The 14,035-nt window shown below is 40.9% G+C and overlaps 3 protein-coding genes across 3 annotated transcripts in view; 1 reads left to right on the plus strand and 2 right to left on the minus strand.

Annotated features, from left to right (window-relative positions):
- Window positions 1-1,926, minus strand: part of si:dkey-82f1.1 (DENN domain-containing protein 2A) — a 38,051-nt gene extending 36,125 nt beyond the window's left edge. Inside the window, exon 1 of the mRNA XM_063875013.1 lies at window positions 1,866-1,926. Coding sequence (XP_063731083.1) covers window positions 1,866-1,885 — 20 coding nt within the window. The 5' untranslated portion in view covers window positions 1,886-1,926. The remainder of the gene's footprint in view (window positions 1-1,865) is intronic.
- Window positions 1,927-2,270: 344 nt separating this feature from the next.
- adck2 (aarF domain containing kinase 2) lies at window positions 2,271-7,104 on the plus strand. The gene is made up of 8 exons (XM_063900932.1): window positions 2,271-3,537; window positions 3,667-3,813; window positions 3,944-4,072; window positions 4,459-4,554; window positions 4,696-4,974; window positions 5,560-5,688; window positions 5,837-5,890; window positions 6,231-7,104. Exons 1-8 carry the CDS (start codon window positions 2,674-2,676, stop codon window positions 6,369-6,371), a joined length of 1,839 nt encoding a protein of 612 aa, XP_063757002.1. The 5' UTR covers window positions 2,271-2,673; the 3' UTR covers window positions 6,372-7,104.
- Window positions 7,105-7,202: 98 nt separating this feature from the next.
- The window catches only part of LOC134876073 (SRSF protein kinase 2-like), a 58,307-nt gene continuing 51,474 nt past the window's right edge, over window positions 7,203-14,035 (minus strand). The window contains 2 exon segments of the mRNA XM_063900921.1: window positions 7,203-9,483; window positions 12,240-12,332. Of these exon segments, the coding sequence (XP_063756991.1) occupies window positions 9,299-9,483; window positions 12,240-12,332 (278 nt within the window). The 3' untranslated portion in view covers window positions 7,203-9,298.

Here is a 14,035-nt window from a genome sequence, read left to right on the forward strand (position 1 = left end):
GTTATTTTTTATGCAAAAATACTAAATATCCCCTGGTTTCAGTGTGACATTACCGTTGTTGGTTTTGTTTGTATTTTGTGGTTGCAAATTGGATATGTCTGGATTTTGAATTGTTAGACTTACAGTAATTACAAAAAAGCTGTGGTGTAGCTGTCGAACAATGCATCATAGTAAATATAACGATGTGTTTTGTAAGTAAATCCAAATATGCAAAGTAACTAGTCACACAAGGAGTAAAAAATAATCCTACTTATACTGTATGTGAAAGTATATTTAAAATTGCACTCAAGTATACTACTTGTGCAAATGTGTAAATGTACTGTAATTAGTTTCTTTCCAACACTAACATTTAAAGAAAGCTTGCACACAAAAGAACAGAGACACACATGAAAACTATAGGAGCACAATTGATTTTCTATCAGGGTATTATTACTCTACAGATGTGCCATACAGCTAATTATCTCTAGGCTATAGCAATGCAGTTATAGGGGCCTCAGCTGCATTCCTCCAGTCATCTCAGTGAGCAGTATTCATAAAGTATCTAACAACATCACCTCTGCAGGGCAACCATTCTGCTGACCTCTGAGCCCAAACCCTGACCTCTCCTTTGAAATGCAAGGGAGATCTAAAAAAGCCTGGCTTGTCCATCAATAGCTGTGGGGGGAACAGGGCAGGAGGCGGGGGCTGGTAACATCTGTTTGGCGTTTATCCTAACTTATTGTGTTGCAGAGTCCTCTATCAGGGCTACAGATGGGATCCTGGGAGCACACCAGGCCCACTGTCCAGGGGACTCACACCGTGACTGGGAACATGGCTTGGACAAGTTCTCAGTCCTTGACGTCGCATACTGGGCTGATTGCAAGATCTCTGGTTTAAGCAAGAGTAAATGACAATGAAATCAAACCCAGGGTGTATTTTTTTCCCTGCCTCCTCCTTTCCTTCATGACCTAGAAACAAATGTTGCCAACCATAACAATACTCCAACAAAAATACAACGCTGAAGTCATCTTTTAGCAATTATGTTCAAGAAAACATGGAGTATCCTATCAGGAAGTGCCATGTATTGCCAGTTCCATTCATGCTAAGGCCACACTGGTAACTCTGCTATTCAGTGACATTACAAGCAACAACTGAAACTAGCAATTAAACTAATTAAAGGTTGATTTAATTGTACAGCCTACATGTGTTCTAATGGACCATTTCCTATGAGTTGTCAGTTTTTTGCATCTGTTAAAACTGAAACTATTTATCAAATAATCAAGTATTAATTTAATTAATTGGTCTTTAAATGCTGCTAGGTGTCTGTGTACTGATCAGCTGAAACCACCAATTAAAACGTCACATTCGGCTTTAAGAAATCATGATGGGCATTTTCCAATTTATTTTACATTTTATAGAATTTTTTTTATCAATGAACCAAGAAAATACTGGATAGTGAAAAGAAGCCTTAGTTCCCTATAGTAGTATAGAGGGTTGTTACCTTCAACGTTTGCTCTTCAACTTACCAAAAAGTCTCACAGAAGTCAATGCACTGCCCATTTTTAAAAGGCATCTTAAAACACACGTGTTTATGACTACAACGTGTTATCTCCTTACTTTCTTTTCTAAAGCACAATACTTTTGAAACGTGCAAAATAATTTAAAAAAAGGTATGCTTGCACTCATAGTTGGGCCTTTCTAATCTCTGGTAGGGAAAGAGAGGACACAAACGGAGCTGTCATCCATAATAACGTGTGATATGTCTCCATCTGTAGGACAGGCCTCGGACGCACGTTCGTGTCATATCAAAAGTGTGCAGCATGTGCTACCGGCTTTTTTAAGTTCCAGAGTGTCCGTTGTAGCAGGTGTTTTAGACACAGGCCTACCGTAAATCCACGAGTTTCATCAGCTGGTTTTCTTATCCATCTATTTGAGAAAATGTCTATGCAGTTACGGCAAATAACATTAGGCTACTGACAAAAACTGAGCTGCTTTTTAAAGGGCATCGACGTGGAATCCCAAAACCTCTCGTTAAACGTGTGTCGGCCTTTCTTTTACACACAACTTTATATATCAAAAAGAACATCACAGACCCCATAATGCAAGGCACAGAGAAGTAGGCTTCGCGATGCTATGTTGATATAACAACAGCTATATATTTAAAAGGGATCAAAATGAAAAAAAATAATCAGTTCTAAAGAATGAATGATAAAATCGACCACACAAAAAAGCTGGTTGACGTTTATCTGATGACCCTGCGCCTTTAAGACGGAGCCACGTGATCTCGTTGGCGTTACGTCGTACACGGAAGTGAATTGGCTGTCATGGATGTGTTTGTATGTAATGTTCTGAGGTGATATCAAAGATGCTTCATGTGTATAGCTGAACAGCTGAGAAAGCTGAACCATGAAATGCGTCACTTTTCAACAACTGGACCAACTAAACCAATTCAGTTTCCTTTCGTGTAAAGGAATATACACCGACCGTAAGTTAAATGAATTTGTAGTGAAAACATTCTTGTAGCATTAGACTCTGAAGGTGGATTTCCTGCCATTAAACGTGGGATTTGGATGTTGACATGCAGACTACACTTGTTTTTTTGGCTGGTCATATTTAACTGATGATTTTACAAAGAGGTGATTCATAATATAAGAGAAAACAAGTCTCCTTTTGGATTGACAGCCCTTTGCCATAATGACCTACTTTGGAGCAAGAGCAATCCTTCTCAACCTGAGGTACACTTTCCATAAAGCAGGCTGCTTTACCAGAACCAGGCTCATCCATAGCTCCAGGGCTTGTTTTGTAAAAAGAGGGCAGATTTTGTCTCAGATACCCAAGGTGACGTTGCTTTGTTGGGGTGCAGTCAATGCATCACCCTGTGCTGCCAGATGCCAGGAAGCCATTCTTCCTCATCCAACCGCAGGCAAGAAGTCCCTAGCCAAAGTCCAAGTGCACAAATTGGTATTTTTTCTTCGCCTTAGCTTTCGTGCATTAGTCCTACTCCTGAAATTTGGCCCCCTGCTCCTCCTCTCCCCCTTGACTCTTCTGTCCACTCGCTGGGCGTCCTGCTGGCTGGGTGCTCTTCTGTGGGTCACTGAGACATCTGGTCCCACTTTCATCAAGCTAGGTCAGTGGGCCAGCACCAGACGAGACATCTTCCCTCAAGAGTTTTGTGAGCGCTTCTCCACTCTTCACGTAAAGGTGCGCCCTCACTCCTGGACCCACACCAAGCAGTGTCTCAAGAGGGCCTTTGGGGAGGGCTGGAGGAGAGTCTTAATCATTGAAAGCAAAGAGCCCGTGGGTTCAGGATGTGTGGCTCAGGTGTACAGAGGCTGGGCGAGGACAGACCAGGTGGAGGATCCAGCCTTCCATGCGCTGGTGGAGGAGATGGAGAAAGACGACTTACTGGAGGCATGGGAGATCCCTGGGCTGGGAGGAGTGGTCAGGTCCGTGCAACGGCTCTGGAGAGGGAGCAAGGAGGAAGAGGGCTACGAGGAGAGAGGTCGCTTAGAGGAGAGCAGCACAGAGAAGGGCCATCTGATACCTGTGGCGATCAAGGTAAAATCACAGGAAGCGGTAAAATCACAAAACAGCATCACGTCCGAATCATGCCTTTAGTTACCGTATGTCGGTGCTGACTGACTATATTAGCCTGCTAGCAGCAGATATTTTTCTGGTGTTGTCCAGGTGATTCATCCAGGCGTCAGGAGGCAGGTGGAAATGGACATCCTGCTGATGAAAATGGGCAGCTGGCTCCTGCACTGCCTGCCTGGACTCAAGTGGCTCAGTCTGTGTGAGATAGTAGAGGAGTTTGAGCAGCTAATGACTAAACAGGTAAGAAAGTTCAGATCCTTACATTTTTAATAATACAGAATTATTCAATAAACCTTATTTGTTAAATTGCACATACTGTATGAGCCCATTTGTCTTTTGTGATACATAAAGTAATGAACCCTTTTTTCAGATTGATCTCCGTTTTGAGGCCAGGAACATCGAGCGTTTCCAGGAAAATTTCCGCAATGTGGATTATGTCAAGTTCCCAACTACGTTACGACCCTTTGTTACCAGATCTATTTTAGTGGAAACATTTGAAGTGAGTACAGAAGCATAAAAGATTTATACAAAACACTGATAAACACGATTTCTAGGTAGATTAAGCTGCAAATGTGCAATGTAACGTACAAATCTGTAACTAATGAAAGATCGGTTTCTTTAGGAAATGTATTTTTCCAGGAAAGATAGAATAATTGTTAATTAATTTAATTAAATATTAATCAGAAATACTTTATAAATCCCAAACTGGGAAATTGTTTTCATTGCAGCAGCGAAATACAATAAGAAGAAGCATAACAAATAATAAGAACTGAAAATAAAAATGAGTAAAAATGTCAAGTTATAACATTTATGTCCAGTTCAGAGAGGGGCTATGGAGCATATACATGATGCGCGCATTGTTTATTTTTAACCTTTTGTTTCCAGGAGAGTGAGCCCATATCCAACTACCTGAGATCTGATATTCCTCAGGAGTTGAAGCAGAGAATAGCCAGAATGGGAATAGAGACCATGCTGAAGATGGTGAGATGTGTCACCTGCTGGATATCTTTTGCATGTTATTTTTTTACCATTACTCTTATTTCATAACTTGTATGAATGTGATTAAGATCTGTGAGGTTGTATTTTCACTTACATTGTCTCCATCTAAAAAAATTTCCCCAGGTTTTTGTGGACAACTTCGTCCACGGGGATCTCCACCCCGGGAACATTCTGGTCCACTGCTCCGGGCCTCTCCCTGGTTCCACTGACACTGCTGGGGTCTCAGGGGAGGCTCATGGTAAGACCACCCTCACTGACCTGTGGGACACGGTGGTGGTCAGCATCAGACCGGAGCCGTGTCCACTGCAGTTGGTGCTGCTGGATGCCGGCATCGTAGCCCAACTTAGCGCGCACGATCTGGCCAACCTCAAGGCTGTGTTCACTGCTGTGGTGCTGCATCAGGTAATGAGGGAACACACAGGAAGCTTCGTGCTGGACTACAGGTCCGGAACAAAATAAGAGACCACTGCAGCATGATCAGTTCCTCTGGTTTGACTATTTATAGGTATGTGTTTGAGTTAAAAAAAAAGAATTCAAAAGGATTTCAAAGGTCTTTATTTTGAAACTGTGTTTCTTTTTATTGTATTATATAAACTAGTGACAACATTTCTGGAATGCCTGCCATACATGTAGAGATTGAGATTTAAGAAGAATTTGGAGTGGTCTCTTAATATTTTCCAGAGCTGTATGACATAAATACATAAAATGATTGCATATCATGTAGAAGATGGGATTCAAGCAGTGTTTTAATTAGCATCCAAACTGCCTGTGCTAGTTTAACTGAAACCTTGCATAGGTGAGTTTACACACTACTATATTTATTTATTTTTTACAATTATATAGTCACTTTTTAGTTATATTAGCCCTTACTGACCTTTTTAACAATGCTTTAAAATGGCTAACAAGAAAGGAATGAGATCTATAGGTCAAAGAAACCCTCCAGCTTTGACTTGCTGTTGCCATGGTTTTTTTTTTGGTTTTTTTCAGGGCGAGCGGGTGGCAGAGTTGCTGCTGAATCACGCTCGGGCCAATGATTGCCGAGACGTGCCGCAGTTTAAGAAGGAGATGGCCCAGCTGGTGGACAACGCTCTGAGCAAAACCCTCTCCCTGGGAAAGGTACTAACCTTACTCTGAAACATTTCTGAGTGTTATATACTCATTGTTTTGCATACACAGTTTAAAGATGTTGGTTGGTTTTACGGTTCTTTGTGTTAGAAAATAAGTCACTAAAGATTTCTATTGATGATGTTTTGTTTGTTTATAGTTCCAAGTGGGTGAATTGCTCTCCAGAGTCTTTGGTTTACTCATCAAACACAAGGTAAAATATCAGGTTACATGTTTATGTTAAAAAACAAAATCTGTTTTTAAAAACGACTTTTTGTAGCTTTGAATGCTATACTTAGGATACTCTTATCTGACATCAGAGGAGGACTTGAACATATCATTTGAATCCCTGATGGGACGTAGCAATGCAGTTTTTAAAACAGCTTATTGTTGTTTATTCTAACTGAAAAATCCCTAAAGCAATCCTATACTTAAAGGTCTTCAAATCTATCTTTCAACGAGTGTAATTTTGGAAGGGTTTAATATGTGTACCAGCTTTGTTGCAGAAAGCTGGTCGCAGAGCTATTAACCTCATTGTTGATTGTTTTGTCTAGGTGAAGCTGGAGAGTAATTTTGCCTCCGTTGTGTTTGCCATCATGGTGCTGGAGGGCCTCGGCAGGACACTCGATCCAAACTTGGACATCCTGGACATGGTTAAACCTCTGCTGCTAAAAAACTTTACCTCAAGGCTCTGACACACACACACACACACACACACACGCTTAAGCACAATGGATCACACACACTGGGCATCTGTAACACACCCAGCACCTACACTCTATATATTTGATACATATGGTAGATCTATAGATGAAGACATGTGAGTGCTGTGTTGACCTATAGTGATGGTTGTTTCCAAGCTTACGGTTGCTACTGTGGGTGCCAACATCACTACATTTTAGCTGTGCCCTGAATACCTCATTACGTTTTTAATTTGCTGTATTCCCATTTCTCATAGGTTTCATCATACACTGTGTTTGTACTATCGTTTCATTTAGAGGAAAATAATCTTCCAGGCGCCTCTAATTGAGCCTAATGAAGCAGAGTGTGTGCTTTACACGAAGCAGTCTCTTGTTTATTGAGTGCTAATGGACTCAGACTCAGATTGCATCAGAGACCATTTGTAGTGATTTAAGATATAAGAGGAAATACTGCGACTATTCCTTGTGGCTCTCCGATGCATGTTTAACTTTTTTAATGGCTAATATTGATTTCAAGATGTCTTTTATTGCTTTATGTTTTATTGCATCCGAGGTAATGTTGTCTAATGGGCCATATTTGCTCCAGTGTGAATAACAATGTACTATTCCAATGACCAAGTGAAGTGTCATTGTGCACACATCTGACCCATGACTTTCAACTTTCCATTAAAATAGTGGGAATAATGTTATGAATAATGCATTTCAATAAAAAGGGAATCCATGTTAATTGATGGGGGTTTTTTTTGTTACCCATTGTAAGTTTTTGTATCTTTTAGTGACTGGTGCAGCTTCAAAGCATACGTTCATTACATCATGGAAACAGGGTCCATTAATTTACAATTTTATTAAATCTGTCAATGAAAAACACAGACAAGAGACGCGTTTCTGTCAATGTCATCAGGAAGAACAGTCAGCATGGCTGAAAGAGTGAAATCAGGAGGTTTTTGGTGCAAAAAAACTCATCACATACCCTTTATTGCAAAACTGTTGCTTTTTTTTCTTTTATCACCATCAAGAGCCCAGATAGAGCAGCACTGTTCAAGTAAGGAGGGAGGGGAGAGGTGACAACTGTGTAAAAAAATCTTTCAATAATAATTAATAATAACGATGACAAAAGAAAAATCAAAACATCTCTATAAGACAAACACAATCACCTCATTATAAGACGAGATTATGTCACGGTCACAACAACCAGAGAAAAGTTGTTTTATTTTTTTTCCTCTTTTTTTTAATGAATTAAATAGTTTTTAAAAATATCTCACCATTTACTTATACTCATCTTTTTTCATTTATTGCGAAAAATAGGCAACTGGACTAATTGTGATGATGTGTGTGTGTGTAACAGAGAAATAGAGATTAAGTGGAGAGATATAGTGGAACGTCTCGGAGCGTTGGCACAGAGTAGCAGCAGTGTGTGGCAATGCAGTACTCTCTATCAGCCACCAGGTGGCACAGTTCAGTCTGAACATCCCTCCAGGGCAGGAGCACTGTGTCACAGGAAGTTCAAATATGCCAACGACAGCCTCTGTTTTTGGAATGATGCTTGTGTGTTGAAACTTTGTCCACGGTCGCTTGTCTGCGTTGCCAGATCTCAGTTCTATGTACAAAGGTTTCAAATCCCTGAAGGACATCTACAAAGAAAAGTGCAACCTCCAAGTGACAATCCCCTTTCTGGAATAGTTAAGGGATCAAAGGGTTCCTCTATAGGGAAAAAAGGGGGAATAGTACCAATTGGCTAGATTAGGTAAACGTGCCACGACAGAATCAACAGAATTATTCTTGGGAATAGAATTCAGGAATGATGGCAGAGGACCAAGATATAGGGATGAGGGGGCACCAAAATATCCTAACATAAGTCTTTATAACAGAATGTCCAAGAGAGGAAAGAAAGCAGCACAAATAAAACATCGCATCCATCGTCCGTTTGTCATATCCGTTCATGCTGATCCACCACTCTCTCCATGCATTTTAAAAATAGTCTTTTAAGACCAAGCAGTCCTCCTCCGTGTTGAATTGATTGTAATTTTGTTTAATGCTCGTCCCGCACTTTTTTCTGTCAGTCTTTCTCTGAGTGGCAACTGTCAGTGTGGCACCCCCTGGAGGACTGGCTGCCCTCCAGTTCTCTGAGGTGGCCTCCGGCAGGAGCACAACGCTCATTTACAAGGGGGATAGGAGGGACCCCAAACAGTTAGGAGGAGCTTGTTGGGATTGGATTTATGGAAGAAATCAGGGTGTAAACTTTAAGTCTGATGTGGATGTGGGTGCGTCCTTCCATAGCAGGGTGAGGGAGCGCAAGGAAGGACAACAGGGCGGTAAAGAGAGAAGGGTCTATGACGTTAGGTCTTAAGCACAGCGCTCATTTTCTCTCTCAGAAACACAAATGCCTTTGAGGCCCAGGCTACATTAAGGTCATGGCAGATGGAGCTTCTCGTTGACTTTTGTTTCACGTCATCGAAAAGATCAGCAGCTCTCAGTGATCCATGACTGGATCCAAACAATTTAAAACTGAGAATTCATAGGAGATTAGATGGAAGGGACTGGCTCATATCTTCACGGCAGAACAAAGCACTTCTCTTCCCAGACCTCTCTCCCTTTTATGTGAGCAGCATCTATCTTTAAATGATCTTTTTGGGAGATGTTTTGGAAGACACAGCTACTATGTCAAATTATCTCCATAAGCTTGTCTTTGAATTCCTTTTAGGAATAGATGAGGGGCTTTGTGTGTGGAATTTAAGCCTACTCAGATAAGCAAGAAATGGCTGTGTGGGATAGGGCAGGAAAGAATAAGTCTTAATCATCTACTCCAACTCTATCTTTAGCTTCTCTCCATGCTGTTGTTCCACCGGCTGCCACCAGGGGGTGATGTTTGGGCTAACAGTTGGGGGACGAAAGGGAGGAGGGCATCTGATCAGAGATTGTGGCTACGAGTTGAGCCAGGGGTGGTTGAGGCATTCGCCGGCCGAGGCCCTCTTCTCGGGAACCATCTCCAGCATGGGCAGCAGGAACTGGGTGAAGTGGCCGGCATCTTCGTGCGCCCAGCCGTACTTCTCCACCAGCACGTCAAACAGGGACCACGGCTTCAGCTTGGTGATGTGTCGCAGCTCGCCTGCAGGGGGAAATAGAGAGCAGAGTCAGTGATAGCATGAGAATGTGAAGAGACAAGAGAGGGGCGAAATATACAGGGTCGGTTCACCAGAATTTCCACAAACAAAAACTCAATAAGACTGGTGATTCTAAGGGTTACTTTTGACTTGTTTTAACAGGGATCACCCAAAACCTACAATTAATTGAGGACAACTTGTAATAGCTAAGATGTTCATTCAATTATGACGAACATGGACTCGGTGGTTTATTGTGTGTAAACACTACATATGCTGGCTGCTGTAAAAATACAATAGACCACCAAATGTGTATTAATACACAGCCGAAAATAGTCCCTAACTACTGTACTCACTTTACACCAGTTAAAGTAGTGTAAGCTAAAAACTACCCTGCTTTTATAAAATTACTAAGCCATTTAAGAAAGAAATTAACTATATATAAATGTCCCATTAGGTCATTGTGTTGGTAAACAGGTTTGTTGGTTTTGTTTTGTTGATATATATATATATATATTTAATCAAGGCTGTTCTCAGCATAGAATCAATACATTTAGAGAAAAAGAACAGCAACATCTTTTTTTTTTTACCAAAAGCACATTATTAAAAGCTGTGCACAGTGAAGTGTATACATGGTACGGATATAGGTACCATAAACTTTGACAATCCCAGGGCCAGAATTACAGATATCACCATCAATACCTTTCAATAATTAAAAGCAGCTACTGATCTGTAGGAACATGAGCTTACATAAAACAGATTCTGTATTTGTGTGTATTGATTCTTGAAAAAGCTGGTAGGTTGTTACTCTATACAGGACTTGGTATCCTGTAACCTACAGTGACTAGGATCAGATCTTTAAAAAGATGTTGCTGTTCAATATTTTGTGCAAATAAACAAAGAATATCTGCAGGGCCAGATCCCACAAGAAGAAAGTCAATTCTTTGGGTTTTTGGGTGAACTGATTTCGAGGCCAAAGCAGCCCATAATTCTGCAGGCTCCAGCCAAACACTACAGCAGCCGATTTCGCTAATATCATTGCCAGTGTGAACATGTGTTACACAGTGAGCTGCTGTAATGATGGGGTTAAGTTACCTGTAGAATTATTGGCTGCAAACCACGAAGGCAGAGGACGACAGGTAGAGAGAGATAGAAGGGCCGATGTAATGGAAACAGACGAGGAGAGGAAGTTGTTCTTTATTCAATAGAGGAAAAAGATGATTGTCTGGGAGCGGAAGATTAATGATGGAGGCGATCAAGACCCAAGGGTCAGTTCAAACCACGGCTGCCATGGTAACCTCTCCTTCCTATACACTGATTGGAGAACATGAGATGGGAGAAAGGAAACCATTGAGATTCCTTTTACTGTACTGACGAAGATTCAGTGTTTTTTTCTTCTTCTATTATTACAGACATTGATCGTCGCAAATGACTGTATATTTATATAATATTTAGGCTTTATTAAAGTGTTTAATTGTTGTGTCTCCAACCAATGTATTTACTGCAACCCCCATCAGTGTGCATGAAGGAAACCAGGAGACACAGCCGCTTGATTGCACCGCACGTCCGAGACACAGACAGCCGAAGCCCGGAGAGACAGAGCGGGAAAGTCAGACCAGATTAACGGAGCGCCGAGGGATGAAAGGGAGAACATTGAGACATCAAGTGCAGGCACAGATAGAAACAACATCAAAGGCAAAATATTCAGGTCTCATGACACGTTCTAGAGAATGTATGAGCAGAAAGGGAAGGAGATTGGGGGGAAAAAAGAGAATAAATGAGAAAGGGTTATCGGATGTACCAAACACAGATCCATATACTTACCGGCTCATAGAGGAGCGGAGTCAGAGACACATTTAAGACCTGAGGTGCAGTAAAGCCTCGCTGTTCTCTGAGTACTGTCATTGTTAATCCTGCCACTGTAATCTTATTATTAGAATAGATGACTTTCTTCTTTAAAGGGTGGAAGGAACCATTAAGTTATTGATTTAACTTTCGAAATACAATCTGTAGAGATGAACTGCTTCACGTGTAATTGGTTGTTTTGATTCTGGATTACAAATGTATACTGCTTATTAAAACATAACATAACCAGGCAAAGCAACCCTACAGTCTAATGCTGGTTTGTTTAAATCCATATTAAGATAAAACATGTGAATAAATGTCTTATTTTTCCTCAATTTTTGTAAATTAAATTTAAAAAGGAGCAATCGGTATGACTTTATTAATTATATTTTCTAAATACTGTTGCCAAAAAGGCACAATTTATGCCTTTGGGCTAAATGTTATTGAACGTTTTATTTTCTTATGACTTCATTATATAGGACCACTGTTATACTACACATAAGAAACATACTTCAAAGGTGTACGACAAAATCTGCAAAACCTAATTTTACTTTGAATCCAAACTTGCTTGAATTCATAATGACTTTTTTGTAATACATGTTTTAAATTGCTTTACCGATGAACACGTGCCTTTATTTTAGGTCATGGTAGATTTCATTTATTATTTAGTTGTTATGTATTGTGAGTTCTTTCGGTCAGCTATTCCTATTTATCCATGAAAATGCTCTCTTATAGGAGAAGAGAAATGCACATAAATCTGAAGCTTGAAACTCAAATACAATGTGGTAATTTCATGATGACACAATACTATTTAATTTAATTAATTAATTTAGAATACTGAGGCAGCTCGTCCTCTACGACAGCTACATGAGGCTCCCCGTCCCTACGCCTGACAAACCCTTGTCCCGGTGTTGTTTACCTTTCTTGGAGAAAAACTCTCGGCTGAACTTCCCGGCAGCGAACACTTTGCGTGGTACCTTCCCAAGGAGCTCCATGATCAGAGCGATGTGGTCTGCCCACCACCACATACATCACAGAGGGAACAGGCACGATTCAGCATTACAACATGCACACACACATCTACACGGCGGGCTGTATGGGACTGACACACAATGCTGCCTTCGGGTGCTGCATGGAACACACAGCTACCTTAACCCCCTTCAAGTGGTGGGGATTTTATGAGATTGTTCCCACTGATTTCAGTCAAACTTTTTAATGAATACATCCAAATCTAATCCACCGCAACATTATCTTCAAGTTTATATTGGTCCCGACTGTCATCTAGTGTCCATGTTTGCACGTTTTAGGCATCTGTGTGTCTCAGTCCCACCAGCTCTTTAGCCAGCGCTACCTCTTCGGTTGAAGAACTCCCGGGAATATTTTCCGGAGAGCGCAAAGTGCCTCGGAATACAGCCCAGCAGCTCTATGATGTGGGCTATGTGGTCTATAGAGGAGAGAGGGAGGTGGGAGGGAGGGAGGGAGGAAAAGGGGGAAAGACAGAAGGATGAGGAAGAAAAAGAGAAAGAAGGAAGGGGAAACGTAAATAAAAGAGAAGGAGAGATGAAAGAGACGGAATTGAAAAGAGGGTAGAATGTGGATAGGAAAATAAAACGGGAATTGACAGATCATAGAGGGGGTTGGGGAGGAATGAAAAGAGGGGAGAAAAGGAAGGAAAAAAGAGAAAGTCACAGACAGTAAAGGAGAAAAACCTGTGTTAGTGAGCTGTGCCTCCACAGCAGAGGTGATGAAATGAAATAATCAGCCTTGGAATAAAAAGAGACATGCATGAGATTCAGAGTTGAATGAAGTGAAACCCGAAGCTAGATTTCCTATTCGGCCTCAATGGCGGGAGATCAAAGGGGTAAATCATGATAGAACTGACGCTGGCTTATTGCCTGTGCCAAACATGCAAAACAAGGTTAACTGTGTGTCACATGCAATGAGAAAAATGACAAAATGAGCTGGTGAGATCAAAGCTCACAGGAGGTAAAGAGATGGAGGTGAGGATGAGGTGCACAGACAGGGACTGCTCTTCTTTATAGAGTAACATGCTCCGGTCACTGTCTACTGTTTCTACAAAACAGATCTGGTATGCTGCAAAAGTCTACACATTAAGAACGATGACTGGAGTTGTGCGAGACGTCTGTGGATCTAAAACACAGTTGGGTGACGATGAGTGGAGGCATAGGAGCAGAATAAAAGGACAGAATTTACAGTTGACAGTGGATAGGGGGATTTGGGGAGAGGGGGTAGCTAAACTAAACTAAGCTCATTTTGGCCATTTTTATCAATTTGTACGTTTTCAATTTATAATGAATAAATGAGTATCGGTCTATGACAGTTTTGGTCCATTGTCCAGATGCATGGTTAGAAACAAAATCCTCACTTGTATGTGGGTGACATGCTGACAAAACCACACATGCATGCTTAAAACTGGCCATACTGTACAATCTACAAAAGAAAAAGATTAAAAATCTGATCGCAGTTTCTGCACTTGTATTAAGTGTTTTTCAAACTTAATGACAAGTAAATTAAGTAAGTGAATGAATTTGAAGCTGTGACTGGGCAGTGCATCTGGACAATAGATTCAATTTATAAAACAAAATGTAAAGCAGATTGAATTGCGCACATTTTTATATAAAAATACAAGAAACTTTAAGTTAGAACACACTGTGAAACATGTAGGCATTATTTTGTATAACTGTGGTTCATTAC

Source organism: Eleginops maclovinus, chromosome 2 (assembly GCF_036324505.1).
Source record: "Eleginops maclovinus isolate JMC-PN-2008 ecotype Puerto Natales chromosome 2, JC_Emac_rtc_rv5, whole genome shotgun sequence".
Taxonomy (NCBI): Eukaryota; Metazoa; Chordata; class Actinopteri; order Perciformes; family Eleginopidae; genus Eleginops; species Eleginops maclovinus.